This window comes from Dermacentor andersoni, chromosome 10 (assembly GCF_023375885.2).
Source record: "Dermacentor andersoni chromosome 10, qqDerAnde1_hic_scaffold, whole genome shotgun sequence".
In the NCBI taxonomy this organism is placed as follows: domain Eukaryota; kingdom Metazoa; phylum Arthropoda; class Arachnida; order Ixodida; family Ixodidae; genus Dermacentor; species Dermacentor andersoni.
In genome coordinates, this window is record NC_092823.1 from 17,868,728 (window position 1) to 17,893,456 (window position 24,729).

General features: G+C 47.9%; 1 protein-coding gene and 1 pseudogene across 2 annotated transcripts in view; one reads left to right on the forward strand and one right to left on the reverse strand.

Annotated features, from left to right (window-relative positions):
• LOC129381969 (uncharacterized) overlaps positions 1 to 23,838 on the forward strand; it is an 85,722-nt gene extending 61,884 nt beyond the window's left edge. Inside the window, exons 6-8 of one of the 2 annotated variants that reach the window (XM_055065279.2) lie at positions 3,642 to 3,755; positions 5,421 to 5,622; positions 23,129 to 23,838. In XM_055065279.2, the coding sequence (XP_054921254.1) occupies positions 3,642 to 3,755; positions 5,421 to 5,622; positions 23,129 to 23,241 (429 nt within the window). In that variant the 3' untranslated portion in view covers positions 23,242 to 23,838. The remainder of the gene's footprint in view (positions 1 to 3,641; positions 3,756 to 5,420; positions 5,623 to 23,128) is intronic. The other variant, XM_055065280.2, reaches the window with a different exon arrangement.
• LOC140213669 (uncharacterized) lies at positions 4,058 to 4,731 on the reverse strand (annotated as a pseudogene).
• Positions 23,839 to 24,729: the final 891 nt, after the last annotated feature.

Below are 24,729 nucleotides of genomic sequence, written 5' to 3' on the forward strand. Positions count from 1 at the left end.
TGTTTTGCAGTCCACAAAAGAACTTGCACTATTTCAAGCGCCTTGGGTCTCCTTATTCTCATTGCTCTTTGCATAGCAAGGGCCTCAAATTTGGCAGCTGCCTGGATCCTAAGCTAACACACTGTGGTGTTGCGGCCCTTGCCGGACGCCGAGCAGGATAACAACCTTTATTTCACGCAAGCAGCATATCTATATAGAAAACACTCATGTGATAAGTAACGTCACGGACAGACAACGTTTCATACATCAGGGCGAAAGTGCCCGATAACGCAGACACATGACAGCGCATAGGCACTATGAGCGCATCTTCCCTTTTTCTTTAAGGATACACCGGCATTTGCAACTAAATTTGGCAGCACAGCCAACAAATGATGAACACTTATAATGGAAGCAACCAATGCTCAAAAGAAAATAATCAGTTACTGAACCCATATCGGCCTGGCGGTTGGACGTGACGGCCAAATCGCGTTCTGTATCTAGGAGGGTCAGTTTGTGGCAAGGGAATGCTAGCTGGATCGGCACACGCCTTGTTAGTACCTGGATTAGTTTCCAGTTCCATTTCTACTGGACTATCGTATGCCTGCGGAAACTCATAGCTACCTCCTTCATCCACGCAATCATTCTGCTGTGAAACAAAGCAAACCAAGAATTTCCTGTTTCTTTCGAGAACTACACCAGTGGAAGTTCTAACTTATATGACTTCGGACGCTGTGCAAGACGCAAGACTCGCGCTTTCACTTTGCAGCCTGTCACCAAAGCTCTCAGCTGACAACTCAACCCAGGCCACCATACAGACTCTCTGGCTCGAGCTCTGCATTTTTAAATTCCCTGGTGACTCTCGTGCAAGCGCTTCAAGACCTCTGCGCATAATTTTTGTAGGATCACCAGCCGCACACCTTTGAGTAGCACGCCTTCAGCGACTGTCAGCATTGCTCTTTCCTGCCAGTATGGACGTAAGACCATCGACAGCAATGAGAACTTTGGCCAGCCTTCCTGGCTAAATTTTACGGGAGCTTGACAGACTTCATCGGCTGCTTGTTTGGCTTTGACTCACTCAAAAAGGCTAGCCTCGACGCCATTTGACAAACAGCCAGAAACGAACTCGGCGACTTCGCCAACATTCTGCACATGAGCATCAATTTCTTAACCCTGAATCGGTGCTCTGGACAACACATCTGTAGTAACGAGGCTCATACCCGGGACATGCACAACCGCATAGCTGAACCGTATGAGCCTCATGCAAAAACACTGAATACGAGGTGGCAAAACATCTAAAGGTGATTTTCCTCACAATGTTACGAGTGGTTTGTGGTCGGTTTCAAACAAAATTTCAAGGCCTTTGATGTACTCTTCGAATCGTTCTGTCGCCCAAGTCATTGCGAATGCTTCCTTCTCAGTCCAAGAGTATCTGGTTTTAGCGGGCGTCAACGGGCGCGACGCAAATGCAGCAGGGCTTTTTTCTTTGTTTGGTTCAACATGCATCATTACGGCCCCCAAACCGAATCATGACGCATCAGGGGAAAGAATGTAGGGTACTTTGCATCGTAGTTAGTCATGACGCACGTCAAAGAGATAATGTCTTTAATGTACAACAGCACTTGCTCTTGGGCTGGTCCCCACGTCCGTTTGGAACCCTTCAAAAGCAAGTGACGGAAAGGTGCTGTTTTCAAAGCGAAACCTGGTATGAATCTTGCCAGATGATTAGCCATACCGAGCAGCTGTCGAACGTCAGGCATGTTAGCTGGCATCGCCAGTTCTTTGATAGCGCAAGCTTTGCAGGATCCGGCTTGATGCCATCTCGACTAAGCACACAGCCAAGAAATTTTATCTCGGTTACCCCAAAAGAAAATTTTTCTTTGTTTAGCGTAACGCCAGCACTTGCGAGACGATATAAAGTTAGACGCAGGTGCTCGTCATGTTGAGCCTTGTCGCTGCCAAAAATGACCACATCATCCATCATGTTTATCATGCCTGGGATTCCTTCAAGTATCTGCAACATTTTCTTCTGAAAGAACTCAGGGGCTGATGTTATTCCAAATGGCACTCTTTGATAACAGTATCGCCATACCTGCCACCCCTCCCGATTCGCCCGGGAGTCCCGATTTTTGACTGAACTTTCCGATTGTACGATCATTATCTTATATCTCCCGAAAAGTGGTCTGTTCGCGCAATAATGGTTTTTGCTAAACCGGCACCGCGGAATCTACAGCCGCATCGTAATCGTCAGCATCACCAACAACGGCAGCACTAGCACCATCGGTACAATTGACTAAACAGTCGACTACAGCGCCTAGTAAGCCGACCAAAGCCAGAGCCAATGTAGTTCTTGCATTTCATGCATGCCTTCCTCCATGGTGCATCTTGTTGCTGCTGCTTTTGTGTATGATTAGTGTTGGCTAGGCCGTGTGTGCGCTGCACCGTGTAAAGTTAGAATTCTCGTGCGCTTGGTGCCATGGCGCTACCGAAGTCGAAGAAAAGGTATTTGCAGAAGTTATTGCAAACTTCTGAATTTATGTGCTTTTTGACATCAAGAAAAGGAGAACATTTTGCATTTTGTAGAATGTTTGGATCTGACGTCAGCGTGTCTCACGGTGTCAATGGCATCTTGAAACTGCACATTTCCATGGCGAAGCATCAAAGCTATGTTCGTACCGCTGAGCAGCAAGGCAGCATAGTGAACTTTCTCCGGAACAAGTGCGACGAGAATGTCATACGTGTGGAGTGCCTGTTTACGGGATTCCTCGTTGAACACAACCTACCCCTTAGTGTCAGCAACTACCTTGGGCTTCTTCTACGGAAAATATTTCCGAAATGAGATGAGGCGAAGTGCTATGGATGTATATGCAACTCTGAAACGCAACTATGAAGAATGCGGAGGTGGCCAACCTGAAATTTCACAGGCATCGCTCTCGAGTTGTTATTTCTTTATTCAGAGTTTCCCTCAGCTGCTGCCCTGAGATGCCAACGAATCTGCTGAAGACGCTTTATATGCTCTCGAAGCTGAGTTTGCTACACTACAGGCATACAGTCTTCCAGAGGACATTCTTAATGAAGAAAGGTGGGGCATGCAGTGGTCTATGGTTGGAAAAATGAAAAAACTGATGGAAAACATGTTTCACCGAGTTGCTAAGGCCACCAGAAGTTGAAACACTGATGCAACCCCCCCCCCCCCCCGTTGGCGCGAATAAACTCTCCCAATTTTTGATCTCACCAGGTTGGCAGGTATGGTATTGCCCAACTGGCATTATGAACGTAGTTGACAACTGGCTTTTGGGCAAAAACCTAATTTGATAAAAGCCAGAGTTGGTGTCCAACTTAGAAAACACAGATGCCCCACTTAAAAGATCGAGGCTATCATCAATGGTCGGCATGACATAGCGCTCGCAATGTAAACTTTTGTTTAATTACGTCAAGTCAACGCAAATATGAACCGCTCCAGATGGTTTGAGTACTGGCACAATTCCTGCACACTACTCTGTTGGTTCATCTGCTTTGCAGATTGCACCATCTTGCTCCATACGCTCGAGCTCCTGCTTAACTCAATTATGCAAGGGCTAGGCTATAAGATGCGCAACATGAATTGCAAAACGTATCAAGTTCGGCTTTAGTCTAATTTTGTATTCTCCTTTTATCGCTCCTAGAGCACTGAAAAGCTGCGGCTAGGAAGCTTCGACGGCTGTTGTGCTACTGACAGAGTCTGTGAACTTAACTTCCAGAGCCTCAAGCGCAGGAGACCCAATGTACGGAGCATAATGGTGAGACCACGTACACGAATTGCTGGACAGTGTTTTGTTTCCACTAGATAGCGGCATGAAACTTTCCCAGAACATTCAGTGGCTCATTCGACAGGCCTGTTAGGATTAGATCACACTTGTCTAGACTGGTAGGTAAACTGGGAAACGAGGAAACTTCGGCATCGGAATCTACTTTAGCGAACACCGGAGTGCCGTTAATGACGACCTGTACATACCAAGAATTAGAGTATTCTCCGTTCACCGCGCCAACGAAATACGTCCCCTTGTCCATATGGAGAGATTAAAGTTGTACCTTCTTTCAATCACGTGCAGCCTTTTTCCGACATACAGCTGCAAAGTGTCTGGAACAACCACAGTTGTTGCATTTCGCCGCTTTTGCTGGACACGAGGCTCTGAGATGCACTCCTTGACCGCAGTTGGAGCATGACCCGGCGGTGCCTGGTCGGTAAGACTGTGCTCTGGGGCACTGACCTTGTATTCCAGGTGAACAGTTCCTTGACGAGCTGCCCGAATGCTATTCTGAAGAATTCTTTCCGGGCTGCCCTTGCTTGCTGACCGTGTCAAGGTTGCTGGTTGCTGCTGCCAAGGGTTCGTCGCTGGTTTCTCGCAGTTGCAGCTGCTGTCGTTGGATGGTCTCCTTTAAGTGTGCCAAAGCGCTGGCGAGAGTCAAATTGGCATCCATTTGAAGTGACCCGGAGAGCTTAGCACACCTGAGGCCGACCACGAACCTGTCGTGAATCATGCGATTTTTTTCCTTGTAGTCGCACTCGTCCGCCATCGTGTGCAACGCGGTAACGAATTGGTCGACTGGCTCTCCAGGTTCTTGAATGCGATGGTGAAAGCATGCGCTCTCGTACACGAGGTTCCTTGTGGCGACGAAGTGATTGTCGAACTTCTTTCTGACGAGTTCGTACTGCTTCTGTTCTTCTTTGGGTAATGTAAACGTTGAGAAGATTTCTCTTGCTTGCCTGCCCATCGATAAAGTAGAGTCCAGACCTGCTCTTCTTCACTCCGCTCTTTTAGGCCCGAGGTGAAGCAGTAGTCATCAAAGAATTGGATCCAAGAAGGCCATTTGGACGTCCAGTCGAAGTCAAACCTTGGCGGAGCTGGAACCGCGAACATGCCGTGAAAGGGCTTGACAGCTGCGTTGTCTTCTGACATGGCACCGGTTGACGAAGTTAGGGCAGCACCCCTCGAATGCCAGAAGACCCCACTTCTGACAGCATGTGGTGTTGCGGCCCTGACACGTGGCATAGGCGCTATCAGCACACACACTAGATGGGTTTTGCGACGTTCTTGGCCATGAGCAGTGCTAAGACTCCCTCGGAGCTTATATAGTACACATGTACGAATACCCTAGAAATTGGATGGTAGGATGGCACCGTGTTAGCTGAGTGGGCAAAGCTCTGCATGTGTAATGCTCCCTCCCACAGCAAGTTATGTTCTTATCTACTTTCATTGCGCTTTGCCTTATTATTCCTCAATTTTAATGAAGTAGTAAATAATTTCCCCTACACATTCTCTTGTACCACTGTCTGTTTTTTCAAGTGGTAGCGACTAACAGAAAAGCTGAGCCCCCCCGTATTCCCTTAACTATTCTCACCAAGTGTCCTGTTTGAATTGATTTTCATGTTGTCAATGTGTTTTTACCGCTCTCCCCTTCAGGTGGATATCGGTAACGGCGTCTTGGTGAAGGAAAAGCAACTGTCCAAGCTTTTCAATCCCCACATGAGTGCAACCAAATTCGGCCGCTGCCTTCTCCGCACAGTCTTCACTCCTGACGAGCTAAAGGGAAAGTGCCTCATGGGGAGGAACAAAAAAGGAGACAAAGAGCCACTGGACCCAATCCGCGTGAATGCTGTCATAGGTAAGGGCGATGCTTAACTAGGAGGGCCAGCTTTGCATGACTTTTCCTGTTATGCTGCCGGCTGTTCTCTGCTCAATTTCTGCTGAACTGTATCACATTGCATGAAATTTAGTTTTTAAGATGCAATATTTGTGGGCATTGTTTGCCATTTAATGTCCACGATAAATACAAAATTGGTATGACCTGCTGGATACTTCAGTAAAACCAGGTTACATAGTTTAGTACTTGCAAAAAAAACGTCTACCCATTCAGTATAGGGTATAATTCTATATAAATTAGAGGTGTGTGAATACTTGGATATTTGATTTCGAATCGAATAGCAAGTGTTTGAGAAATTCGGTTCGCAAATAAAATATCTAATCTTCTATCTTTTGCATATAGGTACCTTCAGTGAATTACTCGGTGTCGTGGTTGGTGCCTTGGCGTGCATTCCCATGGCGCAACATTGGTACAATGTTTATCCAGATTGACCAGATCCTTTGTATTGACGGGGCAGGCTCAAAAATGTTCTGTGAGAACGCCTTGACCCGTGGCTGCAAACGCATTCACACAGATGGCGCATGGATGCAGACGGGAAAAGAAAAGGTGGGGGGGGGGGGGTGATCGCGCAAACTTGCCGTGGCCCTCCCAATTTGAGCAACGTCGGCACTGATACTGCGCTGATCGATGCCGAGTGACGTGATGCACATTCCCCACTTTTTTCTGTCGCACAGATTTGCCTTAACCAGCTGACGATAACCCACAGGAACCACCTGCCATAAAGGCAGAAAAGCCCTCCCTCCTCTTTCCTGGAAGGAAACTGGAAAGCAATACAGTGGAACCTTTTTGATACGATCCTGTTACATACGATTTCCCAGTGCCAATGTTCGCGATCGAGAACACAGAAAACTACTCAATAGAGTTAACTCATTTTGTTTACCGGTTAAAACATTCCCAGATAGCACGGATCTTTCGGCACCGAATTTCAGTACATCGCCGAACTTCGATCCCATGTGAACAAGAAAATGTGCGTGGCACGCATGATTAAGAACAGTAGCTGCCATGCTGCATCGGCTTCCTCGCAATACTCAGCTGCCCATCTCACGTGAAAACGGTGCAGTACACGTGCTGTTTATTCCAGTACCAGCAAATCGCCCCACGGTTTGTTGCACGCTGCATTCACCACTATCGCAGTCAGTCAACTGTTGCGATAAGCATCTTCACCTATTAGCTTTACAGCGTGTGGGGTGTAGTGCCGTTGAAAGCATACTGCACACCCTTAGTAGGCGATAACCTGAACGCACCACCGTTTCCTGCTACAGGCGGTTCGATGTGAGCATAACGTTTTGCTCTTGTGGCATCTGCAGTCGCCCACTAGCTCGATTTCGTTTCGGTTTCTTGTTACTGTCAAAGCACTATGCAATAGAAACACAACAAAATGCTTCTCGGGCCCCCGAAGCCCTACCAGCTTTACGCACGTTGGCGTCTTGTGCCTCTTGCCGCAATGATTTGCGTAACGCTTCGCATTATGTAGGTGTCAGTTACAGTTGTCTGCAATATTTTAGTTGCTTCTGATCGTAGATTTTCTTGATTATTATGTTTTTGCTATGTTTTTCCAAAAACTATGAACGAAGTTCTACTGTACTTTCAAAGAAATAGAACATCGTCATGAAGCACAGTATATGGCCCACTGTTAAAGTGAAAATACTACTGGTATATACACAACTTCACCGTTTCTTCACATTCAGAGGGAAAAAAGCACTTGCCATATTTACTCAATTCTAATGCACCCTCGATTGTAACACGCCCCATTTTCTGTGACCAAGAAAAGAAATAAGAAAGTGACGCCCTCGATTGTAATGGACAACCGATTTCTGGGACACAAAAATAAAAACCCTTTACAGTACCATGCACCTCATGCTTTTGTACATGAGTGCAGTTAAACCTCGATGTAACAAACATCAATATGACGAAATACTCGATAATATGAAGTATTTAAATTTTCATAACCTCTTGTCTTTAGAACACCATGTATTTAGAACCTCAATATAACGAAGTGTGTATGCGATTTGAATATAACGAAATTACACTGCCGCCACAAAGGAATGCCGAGACAATAAACAGAAACTTCCGGAGATGCACATGGTCAAATGATTGACTTATAAGCGTCTCTTTGCAAACGCACCTCTCAAATCGTGCGCCGTGCAACAAGAGCGACCGCCGAATTGGAGCCTCGTCATGTTTCATATAAAGTCCGAGTGCGATATGATCGTATCGCAACCCGCACACTGTGTGCTTTAGGTGCGAGTGAAAGTGTGCAAGGGTGAGACTAGAAAGACGGTCGCTGCACGAGTGACGCCTTGCCGCACGAGCAAAGAGAAAGTGAAGTGGGGGAGTGCACTTGCAGGAACGCGATCAAGCCTGCACGAGGGGGCGGAGTGGGAGGTAAGTTGGCGCACGTCTTGGCCGTGGCTGCACATGGCTGTAAGCACAGCTGAGCGCAGGCGCAGCCACACACCCTGCTCGAGGTAATCTGCTGCATGTGCAAAGAGTGGGCTTACTGAGATGGCATGGCATCATGTAGACCATCTTCCCACACGTTTAGTATTGGAGGTTACGTAATCTTGAGTTTCGGTGACCTGTTGGAGTGAGAGCCAGATGGACCATTCCCTCCTCGCTGCCAGCGCTTTTCCTGATAGCGTCGCACCAGTGCGGGCGATGCTATCAGCTGCGGGAGCAGAGTGCACACGAAAGCGAGGCCGGCTTCGCTTAATTCATACCGCTGATGTGAAGATAGCATCGACGTTACATGGCATGAAACCATGTCATTCATCGCCGAATCCCAGATTTTTCAAAATGAATTGTTTTCTCATTCAAATTTGCTTTTCTTGGTGGCCCGATAATTCAGAAAATTCTGTGAAAGGTGGCCCCTTTCCGTGCAAGAAAAATCTATCGGTGACTGTACTTACCAGCATAAAAGGTCAAATTTCAGTAAAATGAAGATTCGATATAATGAAGCAAATTGCCGATTTTACTGACTTTGTTATATCGAGGTTTAACTGTATAATAAACGTGTGGCATCTTCGAAGTGTGCTTTATAGAAGAATTGTTGCTTTCTGGCTGGATAATTTTGCTGGCGTTAAGGTTCCTGCTGATCCCATTGTCAGTGGTTGTCATGTACTATAGGCGTGTATCGTTAAAGTGCAATATTGTTTTTGAAGGCTAACGTAACTTAGGTATACAAAAAGCAACCAACACATGGTGCAAGTGCAGCACCACAGACCCTGCGGGCAGCTACACGACGACAGTGCCACTGCGGCAGAACCACACATCCTTGATCGTGAAAACTTGGAGTCGCCAGTTTTAACACCTCCCAGCTCTGGCCAGCGACAGGCAGGGTTTTCAAGCTTGCCTGCTCTCTGTGATACTGGCTATTTTTGTGGCTTGTTTAGCTTTCTAATATCTGCATTTAGTAGTAGGGCAGGCCCTAGGTTCCTGTGATTGCAGCTTGGCTACTTTCTTGGTTGGTTTAGGGCTACTTTTTTAATTTGAGATCTGGCGGCCCATGTGGCAATGTATAATGACTCCCAAAGCACTACATGTGTGCAGGACACAGTCGTGGGCATGTGCAACTTCTGTAGAATCCCGATACTAATTTCATGGGTCCTTGTGAAAATCTTCTATCAAAGCACCGAAGTGAAGGTAACACACTCATTTATTTATGGTTGTTGTTTTTCATTGAAGCTGGCTTTGATGGCTTTTAGACCTTCAGTTATTGCTCAACGCTGTTGAGCAAAAAATGTGACACTTCTAGTTGCACCAGTTTCTATGCCAGCATTCAACTACAAGCCTCATTGAGCACTTTTGAAGTACAGCTTAGACCGCTTGTGACTGTTATACAGTGCAGAACCGGCTACTACGTGTAGCAAGCATGTGACGCCCCCCAGGCATAATGTTCGTTCGCCGCCAGGCTCGGTGGCCTGCTAGAGCTCGGCAGGCAACATTGGTCACTGCACTGCAATAAACACCGACGAGCATGGCTGCTCGCCGGTCAGTCATCGTTAAGCACCACCGGAGCGTCCGTCTAACGGAGGGTGACACAAGCCCTCCCTTGTTCACGACCCGGGGTGGATCGTGACTCTGGCAACGAGGATGGGATTTTAACCCAGCACCGTCCACACTAATGGAGCATTTCCGCTTCAACAACCGGAGCCGCCCGGAAGGAGAGACCCTAGGGCAGTTCGTTGCTGCGCTATGAGGGTTAGCGAGTGCCTGCGCCTTCGGGGACCAACTGGACTCACTGCTCCGGGACTGTTTCGTCTGTGGAATCAACAACCCCGCCATGCAGACGCAACTCCTGGAGCTTCCCGACCCCTCGCTGGATGACGCCGTGAAGGCAGCGCTGGCAATGGAAGCTGCCGCCAAGGACTCCGGCGAGATTTCCCGTGCGACTGGCTCACTGTCGGCGGAAGCCGCGGTCAACAAGTTGGCGACAAAGGGCAGTACCTGCGGTCACTGTGGTGGTGCCCACTCCCCCTCACTATGCCAGTTTTCTTGAGCAGAATGCTTTACGTACGCGAAAACTGGGCACCTGGCATGTGTATGCCGAAGGGGGAGCACAAACAGCAAACAGTAGCAGCAACCTGATTCAAGCCCAGGTACCAGACAAGCCCGCGGCGAGGGTAGCCGTCGCAAGCGTATGCGGCGGGGGCCTGCGGCAGCAGGCTCAAGTTCTTCTGCGGCCAGGCTCCACGTCGTGGCCGAGGACCCGCCGATTTTCGACATGTGGCACACGGGCTTTGCACCGTTGTCTGTGCCGCCATACATGCTGACCGTCGAAATCTGCGGGCACCCCATTTCCATGGAGCTGGACACGGGCCAGCGTGTCAGTAATGGCCAGGAAACTCTTCAAGCGTACTTCCCCCGGCGTGTCCGTCGAGGCTTCGGGCGTGATGCTGCGCAGCTACTCCGGGCAACTCTCCCAGGTCCAGGGTCAGGCGCAGGTCAGCGTTCGCTTTGGCGACAGGGAGGCAACCCTTCCCCTTTACTTAACGAAGGGGTCGTCGCCGACGCTGCTGGGACGAAACTGGATTCATGCACTGGGCGTTCATCTGCCAGAGTACCAGGAAGCCAGCCTGCATGTGGTGCAAGACGTCCCCAGCCTCCTGACCGAGTTCAAGTCCCTGTTCCAGCCAGGGGTGGGCACATTTGCCGGCACGACGGCTGGCATCTATGTACCTGAGGGAGCCTGGCCACGTTTTTTCAAGCCTCGCCCACTGCCGTTTGCTCTGAAATACGGGGTCACCCAGGAGCTGCAACGGTTACAGCGAGAGGGCATCCTGGTGCCTGTAAAGACATCTGAATGGGCCGCTCCCATCGTTCCAGTCCTCAAGCGAGATGGCAGTGTCAGGATCTGTGGGGATTTCAGCTACCATCAACCCCGTCGCTACCGTCGAGAAGTACTCGTTGCCCCGGAATGAAGATCTCTGGTCAGTGTTGTCTGGTGGATAGAAGTTTACCAAGCGCGACCTCAGAGATGCTTACCAGCAGCTGGTGCTCCAGGATGCCTCCCGGAAGTATGTTACTATATCGACAACTTTGGGACTCTTTCAGTATACGCGCTTACCGTTTGGCGTGGCCTCGGCCCCAGCCATATTCCAGAGGGAGATGGACAACCTCTTCAGGGGCATGAGGCATGTGGCGGTGTTCTTGGATGACATCCTGGTTACTGGCAGCGATGACGGGGACCACCTGCAGAACCTGCACAACGTCCTGGCACGACTGCAGGACGCCGGCCTCAAGCTCAAGCTGGAAAAGTGCGTTTTCCTAGCACCCAGCGTTGAGTACTTGGGACATGTCATTTCCCAGGCAGGCCTAGCCCCGGCTCCCAGCAAAGTTGATGCTGTGCTCAAGGCACCTAAGCCCCAGAACAAGGATTTTCAGAGCTACCTCGGCCTCATCAACTTCTACAGGAGCTTTCTGCCGAACCTGTCGCAGCATCTACAGCCGCTCCATCTTCTGGTTCGAGATGATCAGCAATGGGTCTGGAAGAAGGAGCAGGACCGGGCCTTCCAGCGCCGCAAGGAGCTAATCACCAAGGCTCCAGTGCTGGTGCACTTCGATCCTGCTAAGCATGTCGTCCTTACTGTAGATGCATCGCCGTACAGTTGGGAGCCGTCCTGGCACACCGGGACAAAGATGGCCAGGAACGCCCTGTGTCGTTTGTTTCTCAATGGCTTCATGCTGCCGAGCAGCGTTACAGCCAGCTGGACAAGGAAGGTTTGGCCCTCATGTTCGGTGTCGAACGCTTCCACCAGTATCTGTGGGGCCGGAAGCTTGAGGCGGTCACGGACCACAAGCCGCTGTTGGGGCTGCTGGGGCCTGACAAGGCAGTTCCTGTGCAGGCATCACCTCGAGTGGTACGCTGGGCCTTGAGGCTGGCAGCTTACAGTTACCAGCTGGTTTACCGTCCGGGAAAGGACCTGGGACCTGCTGATGCACTGAGCCGCCTGCCCCTGCCAGAGGTGCCTGACGCTGTGCCAGAACCTGCTGAAGTATTCATGCTGGAACACGCGTACCCGGAGGTGCTCTCCACATCTGCGGTATCTCAAGCGACCAGCCGGGACCCAGTTCTGTCTCAGGTGGTCAAGGCGGTGTCCCGTGGAGAGGAATTGGCACAGTAGGCCTATAGCCACAAGGCCGCTGAGCTGAGCTTGCAGCAGGGCTGCCTACTGTGGGGTTCTAGGGTGGTGATCCCATAAAGTCTCCGGTCCAGGGTTCTGCAGTCGCTGCACGCGAGTCATCCCAGCGTGGAAAAGACCAAGATGGTGGCCCAGTCCCACGTTTACTGGCCTGGCCTGGACCAGGACATCGCTCACTTGGTGTAGAGCTGCCAAATCTGCCAGGAGCATCAGCGAGCCTTGCGTCATGTGGAGATCACCCCCTGGCCGTTCCCACAGAGACCCTGGTCCCGCCTACATGTGGATTTTGGGGTACCCTTTGAGGGCCATTACTTCCTGGTGGTGGTGGACGGACGCCTTTTCGAAGTGGGTGGAGGTTCTACCTGTCACCACTCCATCAGCAGGCGCGACCATCGCAGCGCTACGACAGGTCTTCGCCGCCCAGGGGTTGCCGGATGTCATCGTGTCCAACAATGGTCCTGCTTTTGCCAGCGCAGAGTACCTGGCCTGGCTGACAAAGAATGGAATCCGCTGGATGATGGTTCCGCCGTACCACCCTGCTTCAAATGGTGCAGCCGAGCAGGTGGTGCAAACTATCAAAGACAAGCTCAAGAAGAGCCAGACTGGGGATTTCCTGATGCAAATTGCTCGGATAATATTTCAGTACCGGAGCACGCCCCACGATGTCACTGGCCGTGCCCCCTGTGAGCTCCTGCTGGGTCGGATGGTCAAGACACCCTTGGACGTCTTGCATCCGGACCTCCGATCCACAGTGCTCTTGAAGCAGCTGAAGCAGAAGCTGGCTGCTGACCAAGGGCGCCATCCCGGGCCTTTGCCAGAGTCGGGAGCTCCAGTTTTTGTCAGGAACTTTCGTCCTGGCCCACCCTGGTCTGCCGGACAGGTGGTGTCTCCTGCCAGCACCTCATCGCTGCTTGTGCGAATGCCAGATGGGGCCATGTGGCCTCGCCTTGGGACCTGGCCAGCACCCTCGACTGCCACTGAGTTCTAGCCCTCAGGAGGACTAGCGGCAGCACCAGTCGCTTCCAGCGGAGCACCACCCACCTCGGAGGCGGCCAGTGGTACGGCACCCGTTGGACCGGTGTCGAGCCCGGCACCACTCGCAAGGCCGACCACTACGAACCCTCCGGTTGGAGCGAGGCTGGCGCAGGCAGCACCCGGCGTTGCCACACCCGACCCATCAACACCGGTGCCCAGGCGGAGTACTCGACGGCGGAGGCCACCGGACCGTTACTCACCTGGATAGCAGGCACCGTAGACCCAGCTAGGGTGCAGGGAGAGCCTCGTATCTAAAATATGGACGTTTGTTTTTTCTTTAACAAACAAACTGGTGGTAAGGGGTGTAGCAAGCATGTGACGCCCCCCAGGCATAATGTTCGTTCGCCGCCAGGCTCAGTGGCCTGCTAAAGCTCGGCAGGCAACATTGGTCACCGCACCACAATAAACACCGACGAGCACGGCTGCTCACCGGTCAGTCATCGTTCAGCACCACCACGCTGCGGAGCGTCCGTCTAACGGAGGGTGCCATAAGCCCTCCCTTGTTCACGACCCGGGGTGGATCGTGACACTACATACCTTCTTCTGACTCCCGTTTATCCTCACATAGAACTTTGCATGCGCATAAAGGGATGCTACTACTTCACCCATCGCGCCAAACTGCACTGAGAGGCTAACTCTGCTACATCCTGCTACATTTCAGCAAAATGTGAGAAATCTGTGCCCTCTACCATGAAAGGGTTGCTCGCACTTTCAAAAAACAAAACTATGCCCTCAAGTACTGTTTTACTGCACCGTCTAAAGTGGCATCGCGTGGGCCAGCGGCTGGATTAGCTCAGCAGTGGCCTGAGTCAACGGATCGTACTGATGTTTCTTCCGTGGGGTGCTGTCTATATTCAATACCTTCCACCCCAATGCATGTTGGTTGCTTAGGCAACGGGAGAACCTCGATTTTCAGGCGGCAGCGAGTGATTGCACTGGCGCCGAGCTAGACCCCGCACATCTGTATGACCAATGAGGCTTTAATGTAAAATGGTCACCAACGTTTAGGACGCTGTACGGTGTCCCACTCAATTTTTTTAACATAATGCTCGCTTTGGCACAACCATGGCGGCCGTGAACAACTTTTCCGCTATTCAATTTGTCTCCTGTCCCTCGCTTTCCTTGGTGTGGCAATTTAACGGCATAAGAATGGCGTATGGCTGCTACCAAGATTTCGGTTGACTCGGCACAAAACAGCAACTTTCGCCATAGGATACTGACAAAGCACTGCTGGTTAAACCTTGCGATACCATATACGGCCGTGATAAAAATCCGTTGGCAGCTGATGCAGTGGCGGGCAGGTCGTCGTGGCGAGATGGCCTCCAATATATTCGGACCAGTAAACTGCCGTGTTGATTGGGCGTGACATCACTGGCTTGACTGAGGCTGCAAGCCGAGATTTGGTCTACGGATGACATGACAGCAAGTACAGCGAACGCTTTTGCAAAATTTTTTTGCACTTTCTGGACGGAATGGCAAAAGCTCATGTGTAGGCAGAAAGCTCCAAACTGAATTCGCTGATGACAACCTAATCTGACAGTGTTACCTGTGCACAGTCAGAGGTCACGCATATATATCTGCATTTCATGACAGTGCGCGACACACATCGAGTTGCGCGACGAGCGAAAGCGAACTGTTCCTGCAGTGTTGACCGTTGCAGTATTTTATGTAGATCGTCGTCGGTGAATTGCAGCACAGGGGACCAATAGTAAATATTTCATACCGCTGGTGTTGCCTTTTCTCAAAAGAGTACTCAATCTTAAAGAATACATTTAAATAAGCAAGATCATGTTGAAGGTTTTCAAAACGTTTCTGAATTCTTCGCATAGCGTGTACAAATGCTTCCATGTTTTTTTAAGCACTTTTAGGACACCACCGCTTCATCGCAGTCCACAGTAAAGACTGCAATAAAAAAAGGGGGGGTATGTCATTTTTAGCGTTTAAATTTATGAACCAGTGACGTGACCACTTACTGCTTTCACATGCATTTCCCAATGTAAAAGCCTCATATAATATAGTTTGCGATTGCTTCCATCAACATGCTCTGGAAGTCCATTTGACTGCTCCGAAATGGGTTGGGCCTGTAGCATCACTGTGGATACTGCTTACAGTGCATGCTGTGCATGCTGCCAGCAGAGCCATTGCCTCATCGTTATCCTGGGACCCCTGTGCAACGCCTGATTGTATCGAATGCGTCGATGACCTGCGATGCAGTTTGTGGTCCGGGCTCACGTTGTGCAGCTGTTTCATCTTCGTCCGACGAAACACATTTCCCGGACGCTCTTCAGGATTTCCTGGTCTGTCAAATTTTTGCACACCACCACGCATGAGTTTACTTGGATGTACTCGTTGGGCAGGCACATCTCCGCTTTCTTTCAGGGTTGCCCATGCAGCTGCGACTTAATCAAACAGCGACCCATCTTCAGTGCTACCTTCGTTCTCAGAGTCCGAAGTCTCAGCAGCCTGTGCAGTGAACCCATCATGGCAGAAGCAGTTGCAGATTATGGTGCTTCTCGTTGCGCACCACGAAGTGGCAATCATTTGGAGTGCTGTAAGGAGGTCCACTTTCGTGTTGTGGCCCGACTGCGTGTTCAGAAGCAGCCTTTGAATAAGGCGCTTCTAATAAGGCCCGCTTGACGCTTGGTCGAGGGGTTGATTGATAGAGGTGCAGTTCAGTGGGAAAAACTTCACCTGCACGTTTTCCCGCTCGGCGTCCTCTATGATGTGGGTAGAACAATTGTCTAAAAGACAAACCTTTCGGCCTTGCCTGCCCATGCCCCAGTCAAAGGCTTCGACCCACTCTCCGAAAATAGCCCGGGTGATCCACACCCGAGTGTTAGCCACGTGCTTCACGGGAAGGCACTGATTTCCTTTGAAACAGCGTGGTTTAGCACTTTTTCTGATGACCAAAAGTGGCTGCTTGTCGAACCGTCCACATTAGTGCACAGTAGCAGTGTTTCTCTTCTTATTGTGCTTGCCTCCGTGGCAGCGCAGACCCTTAAAATCCAGGTGGGCAGTATTTCGTAGAAGAGCCCATTCTCATCGGCATTATAAATATCTGATGGTGGGTAGTCTTTCAGGATGCCTGTAAGGCTGGCTGACATCCATGCAGCGGTGCCGTCACTATCCGCTGAAGCGACTTCACCGCACAAAACTTTGCCAATGACGCTGTGGCGTGACTTGAATCTGTTCAGTAACCTATGCTGGCCTTAAAGTAATCTATTCCTAGCATGCAGGCACAATCCAGCGCTTTTTGCTGCACAATATCACCTCTACAGGCGATTTTCTTGGCCCGCGTCTCGACGAATCAGGTGTAAACTGCATTGTCCAAGGCCTCATGCACCGGCTGAGTCACTTTCTTGTGCTTCACCAATGTCCCTGAAGCTAGCGCGTTTACTATAGCATCCTCGCTCTTCAGTTTTGTCGAAAGGGATCTTGCCGGAATTCCGTATTCTTCCATGATGACTGATTTTTTCTCTTTCCAGCTTCAACTTAGGCAATAACTCGAGCAGTCTCTTCTAACGACAAAAACTTGTCTTTGTCAGCTGCGACATGCTTCAGCTGACAATCCAACAGTATCGAGAGACAATGACCAGATGGGGTGCAGTTGTTCGTTGTCAAGCATGCATCGCCCAAACGCCTCGTCGCACCCTACCGGGATTTGACCTCGCAACCGCTACTTCGTATAGTACTTGGTGTTGTACACCGGAGCCATTTTCACTTTTCACAAATTTTCACTAATTAGAAATGCTACAAAAATAAAATTGCGTATATGTTATTTGTACACGCACCATTTTCCTAACCAATGTAACCTAAAATGTTTCCTCGGAGTTCGGATGCTCCTCCAGAAGAGCGCATTGCATCGCCATCACCAATGCAGCATGGTGGCTTTCTGTTTTGTTTATGTTGCGTCATGGCCCGAGCAGCTCCAGTTTGTGTTTCTTTTTATGCTATCAAAGTCGATGGTTTGCCAAGGCATGAAAAATAAAACGGTTTTAGGGGCTTCGATGAGCTACGGTTTAATTAATTTTTCTGATGTCTGCTCCGTAAAAACTTCGTTGGAGTGAAAATGTGTCTGCGAAGTAGTTCGTTTTGGAGGGAATTTTGATGCATTATGTTCTATGGGACATCGACGGGGAATGAAAAGATCTTCGTTGTGGCGAAAATTTATTAAAGTGGACTTCGTTGTGCCAGGATTCGACTGTATATTGTGCTCTCCGGGAAATTTTCAAAAGTTATTCTGATATAGGTCGACCCATATCTTTTGAGAAAATGAAAAAATGGAACATGACACACCTTTATTTACTATAAGCTTGGCTCAGCCACTCACTAGTCGCTGTCACAAGCCATATCCTTGTCAGAACTGTTTGGAAAGTTGTCCTTGTTGGATGCTTTGCAGGCGCCCTCGGCATCCCAAATGACATCGGCTTCGGTGCCATCGAGGCGACATTGAAAGGCAGCATTTCTTGAAGCTAGTCTTGATTCTTTCCACTGTTGGGTCCTCCCACGCTTCCTTGACTCGTGTCGCGACTTTGCTGAGGGGAGCCTTTTTGCGGCATCTTGTCGGTGTCATGACAGCATTGTCCTTCGCAAGCCACTCTCTGTACCACTTGGCGAGACGATCCTTGAAAGGCATGTTGACGGAGACATCCAATGGTTGCGGTTGAGACGGCATACTGCCAGGTATGACGACCAGGTTCGTGTTTGCCTTCTGTAGGGCCTCTTTGACAGCTGGGCAAGTGTGGCCACTGAACAAGTCCAAGACCAGCATGTTTGGAAAGTCCGAGTCTGCTGCCAGTCGCTTCATCCAAACTGTCTTGAACCATTCTTTAACCATTGCTTCATTCACGAATCCTTTTTCATTCGTGCAGATGATAACTTTCTTGGGGAACTGTTCATTTTTTGGGATGGTTTTCCAGTGAAACACGACATACAGTGGCAACTTCCACCCATCTGCAGTGCAGCATAGCATAACAGTGAATCGTGTGTGTACATGGCCTGTTACGCGTGTATACTTTGCTCCTTTCATTGTGACGGTCGTACGGCTGGGCATGTCAAAGTAGACCGGTGTCTCGCCGGCATTCAGGATGTGGCCGACACGTTAATCCTGATGCCGGAGCTTGAGAACTTAGTCCTGGAACTCCACCAGCTTTTCCTTGTATTCTGCTGGCAAACACTGACAGATGGTCGTTCTACAACGAAGGGAGAGTCCAGTGCGCCGAAATAAGTTTTAGACCCAGCTTCGACTTGCTTTAAACATTGACCGGCTGATACCGTCTTGTTGCACCCACTGCCAGGCTTTCGTCTGGATGTCCTTGCAGGACTCCTGAAGACCTGTCGCATGCAAAAAGTTCGTCCCGCTGTTTCATCAAACCCCTAATCAGCTTCTCGTTCCCATAGAAGTCGCGTTGAGCAGCGCAGTTGTTCTCGGCAAAAAGTACCACTTGACACTTGAAGTCAGCAGTGTAACTGTGCCGACGTGACATCATCACACAGCTGCACAGCAGCAAATGTGAGCTGTCACACAGAAATGATTGGAAAATGGCAACATAGAGGGAAACAACCACTAAACAAGTGTTTCTTTAACCAGAAACTTTGTTGCAACCTATTAATTGCGCTGCTGCTTTTGTTGGATTATAACTGCCACGAATTTTCTATTTTCATTATTTGTTCTACTTTCATTATTTAATTTCTATAAAATATAGTGTTCCCAAAAATGCTTGAAGGTTCTTGAAAGATGGGGCGATGCAGAATCTCAAAAAAGAAAAGAAAGGTGCGTTAAAAGTTGTGGCAGTACTTGCACTGCCCTCTAGCGCCAGCGCAAGGTGCCATACGAACCATTTTCAACCAATATCACTGAAAATGTAATTGATCTAAAAACAATATGCTGCTTGTCACTGCCTGTTTGCTGCAGCTCGTATGCTGTGCCTAAAGGTAAATGATTGTCGGTAAAGTGCTTAAGTAGCCCACAAAAGATGTGTGCTGAGCAAACTTAGTTTGCTTTAATGGCCAGCTGTAACGAAATTTGGGACTGTGTAAAAAGCCTAGTTTCAGATGGTGTATATATAGAACGACTACAGCTTTTCAGCATGACCTCCAAGATCTGCTAACCGCTAGTCACTCATGTCGTCTGCTTGTGCTGTTTAAAAGCTGTTGATTCCATGCAGCAAGGTGTCTATCAGCCGGGAATTCTCAGGGATTTTGAATAGTTTGGAAATACTCTGGGAAAACCCAGGATATCTATAATTGTGCTTCTATCGGGGAAAATTAGATGTAATTTTATTGAAAGGGAATGAAAGTCGTGGTAATGCTGGCTTGAGTAACAGGAATCGTAAAAAATCTACTTAGGCTCTGTGTGCTGTCGGCTGAAGGAGTTGCCAGTGTACAGCAGAGTTTGTAGGGATTGGCAGTCAGTGTCATTGGTAAAGTTATGGTAAATTATGCAATGATCAGCAAAAAGTCAAACCCACTTTTCTCATCGCGGCACCATCACCTACCCCATAGAGTCAGTGTATAAGAATGTCTGAAATTTCGGACGCGAGAACCCTTCGGACGTCCGATTTTCCAGACTTTCTGCCGTGACCGCAGGTTCGAAACGGCATGAATCAAACCCACCACCACCGTCGCTATTTTGGTTACCATGCTGCCTCAAACCAGCACTCGCATGCAAATCTGCTGGTGGCCGTAGCCACCACCACGGCCACGCTAGGCCTAGCTGCTTGCCGTTCTGTGCCATGTTTTTCTTTGAAAGAATTCGCCACTGTCAGCAATGGCACCGGCTCTGCCTTTGTGGTTCTCGCAATTGGCTTCGAAGCTCGGAAAGCACGGCGCGTTAGATATTGCCGGTTTCTGAAAGTCAACTTCGCCTCAGTACAGTAATCTCACTTCGTGAAGCATACGCAAAAGTTTTGCGGGGAAGCATTACAAATGTGGGAAGGGGTAATTGTCGCGTGTCACAGTATGTATGCATGCACCCGCCATCTCCTGTCACAGTATGAGCAACAGTATACCTAATAAGTGTACTGGCAGGCCTTCAGAGCTTTTTCAGATGTGCCTGTGGTGGTTCGAGCCCTTAAGGGCAGCAAAAGACATGCATTCATTTTTTGGGACTGCCTGATTGTTCGGATGTTTTCATGGCCTCTAGGGAGCCCGAAAAATTGGACATTGACTGTACAACAAACGAAGAGGTTGCTTCAAATGGTCCGTGGGGCAAACGCACAGTGGAAGGAGGATGAGAACAGAAAGGACCTATGCATTGAGGAATGAATGGGAAAGGAAGCATGCCGCTGCTTCTTTGAAGGAACTTGAGCTCAAAAAAAACAGTTGACGGACCCCCAGATGCAGATGTCCCTCATCCAAACCAAAATAAACTCTTTAAAGCAGTAAAACGCAACACTGAGGCGTTGTGCGCGGGCTGTGAGTATGTCAGGGCAGTTGAGGTTGAGCTTCCAGCTGCTGAGAAAGAATCTCACTTGTGACAAAGTTTGGGCCTCATATCACTGAGCTTGCTATCATTTAATAAAAATAGCTCATATTAGAAAATATTTGCTTCTGTATGCATCTCCTTTTTATTCGTGTATAGAGAATGTGAGACTCCATTTGCAATGGGTTATACCATTTTTTTTTTCAAAAATATTTTATTTGCCATGCGTTTTACTAACCCTGGACTTCTGTTATTCTTTTGAATAAAATAATCACTACTCATTACTATTCAAACTGGAATAAGTCGTTTTTTATTTTTTAACATGCTTGCTAGAGCGTGACGGCATCGGGCAACATAGTGTCAACCCATCTTGACATTTATTTATTTATTTATTCGTGTTACCCCTAAAGGCCCTCACAGGGAGGGTATACATGGGGAGCGATACAATGTTGTTGTACATATTAGAAAAAGCAACAATACATAGAGCAATAATAAAAAACAGCAATGAAAACATAAAGCATAATACGAAAGGAAAGGGTGAACAAAAGAACAATGAACAAAATATTATTACACATTACCATCACAGCAAAGTAAATTTTGGAATTTTTTTTGTCAGTTTCTGTGGTGATGTGCGGTGGCAAATTGTTCCACTGAATGATAGCGCGAGGAATTAATGCGTTGGCATGAGAGGATGAATGGCACTTTATGCGTTTAAATTTGAAGGAATGATCACATCATTGAATGATGGCATGGGGTGACTGAAAGAAATCATTGTGAAGGGATGGATGGTGTTAAAGCTAATGCAAAAGTGTTAAACGAGCAAGTTTACGGCGATACGATAGGTCTTCCAGTATAGGCACACTTTTTTAGTTTTGAGACACTTGTGTAAAATGAGTAGTCTGAAAAAATAAAATGAACAGCACGGCTTTGGAAGGATTCGATGTTAGAGATAACATAGGCCTGATCGGGTCCCAAATCGACGCAGTATATTCAATTTTAGGGCGTATTAGAGTAGCATAAGCAAGCTTTTTTTATGTGGATAGGAGCATGTTTGACGTTATGTTTACGAAGACCAAGTGAACGGTTAGCAGACGCAAGGGGGAGGTCGATTTGGTGATACCATGTTAAGTCACACTGAAGGTGCGCCCCAGAGTACTTGTAAGTTAGTTCTACAGTATTGCTATTAAGGATGTAAGTGGTTGGAATACGAGATGTACGAGTGAAACATATATGTTTTGTTTTAGAAATGTTAAGGGTCATTAACCAGGATGAGCACAATGCACCTACTGCTTTGAGGTCAGTTTGTAGGGATTGGCACTCGGCATCATTGGTAATGTTAAGGTAAATTATGCGGTCATCAGCAAAGAGTCGAACTCTGGGCCCTACGCAGTCAGGCAAATCATCTATATTAACAAAGATTCATATATTATTATAAAACGAAGTTCTGTGTCAGTCAGTGAATTTTGCAAAGGCACTAAGGGAAAACCTGGAAAACTTAGGGAATTTGGAATGTCAACTTGATGGAGAACCTGTGCAGCTATGCCAAGATTGGTTCAATAGCATATACAGTAGACTTACGGTTCAGCCAGCGCCCCTGCATTTCTAAGAGGCATACTCATAATGTTGATCTTAAAGTTGGCCTACGCAGGATAATTCAAACTTAACCAGTCAACATGCACAGGCCTGATCCCTGGGTGACTCCCTTTAGTGGCACCTTAGGGGACAGTGAATGAGTTTAAAGTGCTAATTTTCGGTCTGCCCTAGGAATATTTTCAAGCAATAACTGTAGCCCACAATGTCTGATTACGGCATCTACCAGATTCTAAATTGGGCCATAAGTTGTCTGCGCGTTGCAATGGGACACACTACCAAATCTGGCGACATTCATATGCTTTAGTGCATAACACAGATGTGTTCCGGCGAAGCTCACTTTAGGAAACTGGCTGTCTTGTGCAACACATATTATTTAGACCCTTGCCCATTTTTCTTGCTAAAAGATCGTACACGCATTAGTTTTACTTTGTTTAGGAGCTTTAATGTCATTTCTACATCAGTATTATATTCGGGTGCAGAAAGTGGCCGTGCATTTAATTCGGGGCGTGTTAGAATCTGAAAAATACCACCAAATGAATCGGCCAGCATGTTGTTTTTTCTGCATCTTGTTTAATTCGAACTGCCGGATAATTTGATCACCTTCATCGATCTCGTCAGGTTCGAATTAACGAAGTCAACTGCACTACTTATGACTAATTTAGCCAATGTGAAATTTTACTACAGTTGGCCTTTAACAGTGTTACCAATGTCATCATTAGTGTCTCGCATATTTTTTTCAACCCTCTGAACCAACGTTTATCTTGTTTCCTTGCAGGCTATACCTGTTCCAAGTTCCCTGTGAACAAACACTTCTTGATCTCAAGTCTTTCTACCATGCTGTATCACTTAAGCCCTGGAAAACGTCCATCATCTCTAACATTTCGCTGACGTGCATGTCAATGTTGAGTTTTTTTAACATCAGCAGTGTGGTTTCCAGGTGTTTGTGCAAGTTGTAAGCAACCTGTGTTGCCTTTCTTGCTGAACCACCCCGAAGTTTTCCAACTTATTGTGATACATTGCAACATAGCGGGGCTTTTGCTATGTTTAGCTTATTCCCTTAACCATTTACATTAGTATTTTGTTAAGCTGAACTGCTCATAAGTAGTAGAGTGATTTTATCACTCATTTTTGTGTGCCAAAAAAATTTTCAATACATATCAAGCTGCGATATCAAGAAGGGTTTACAAGAAGGAAGCACAACATTCCAGTTAGTTTATTGATCTCCAATGAGTCTTCATATTTATAATTTCTTTAATAATGTTTTGCTTTATTGTACGTTTTTAAATGTAATTATTTTACTTTGTTCAAAGCCTCGGCAGAAGTATTGCTGAATTTAACGGTGTATGCAGTTCTAGTGGCAGCCGTGAATGTTCCTAGCATCCCTGTGTATCTCTTTCGTTAAGATGAACTGCTCATAAGTAGAGTGATTTTATGTTATTTCTATGTGCCAAAGAAAGTTCAATAAAGGTCAAGCTGTGATATCAAGATGCATTTACAAGAAGGAAGCACAATAAGCCAGTTGGTTTGTTATGCACCATTGAGTTTTTTCATTTATTATTTTTCTAATCATTTTCGCTTTGTTGTCGTGCCTTTTTAAATGTGATTATTTTACTCTGTTCAAAGCCTTGGCAGAAGTATAGCTATATCTAACGGTGTACGTGGTTCTAGTGGAAGCCACGAATGTTCCTAGCATCCCTGTCGATTTTATTTTTTAATACAGTCAATGAGCGATTTTTCGGACGCATTCGCGGCAACGCTAGGATGCCCCATAGAGTCAACGTGTAAGAACGTCTGAAATTTTGGACGCAAGGACCCTTCGCCATCCGATTTTCCAGACATTTTTCTGTGACTGCAGGTCCGAAATGTCATTCATCGAAGCCACCACCGCCATCATTTTTATTATCTCACTGCCTCTCGATTATCTCACTGCGCTGTCACACGCAGATCCGCTAGCAGCCGTAGCCACCATCGCCTAGCTACTTCGACATTCGCTGCCAAGCTTCTTTCTGTTCGATGCCGTGTTTTTCATTAAAACAATTTGCTGCTGTTAACAATGGCACCGACTCCACCTTTGTAATCCTTGCCAATTGCTTCGAAGCTCGGAAAGCACGTTGCATTGCATAATGCTGGTTCCAAAAAGTCGGGATCGACTCAGTCAGTCAGCTTCGCCGTCTTCTGTCACAGTATGAGCATCGATATGCCTACAAGTGTACTGACAGGCCCTCAGAGCTATTTCGGACTTGCCTGTGGTGATTTGAGCCCCTGGGGGCAGTAAAAGGCATGCACACGTTTTTTTGGACTGCCTGATTTTTCTGTTGTTCTTCCGGCCCCTAGAGAGCCTGAAAAATTAGACACTGACTGTACCTATGTGCTGCT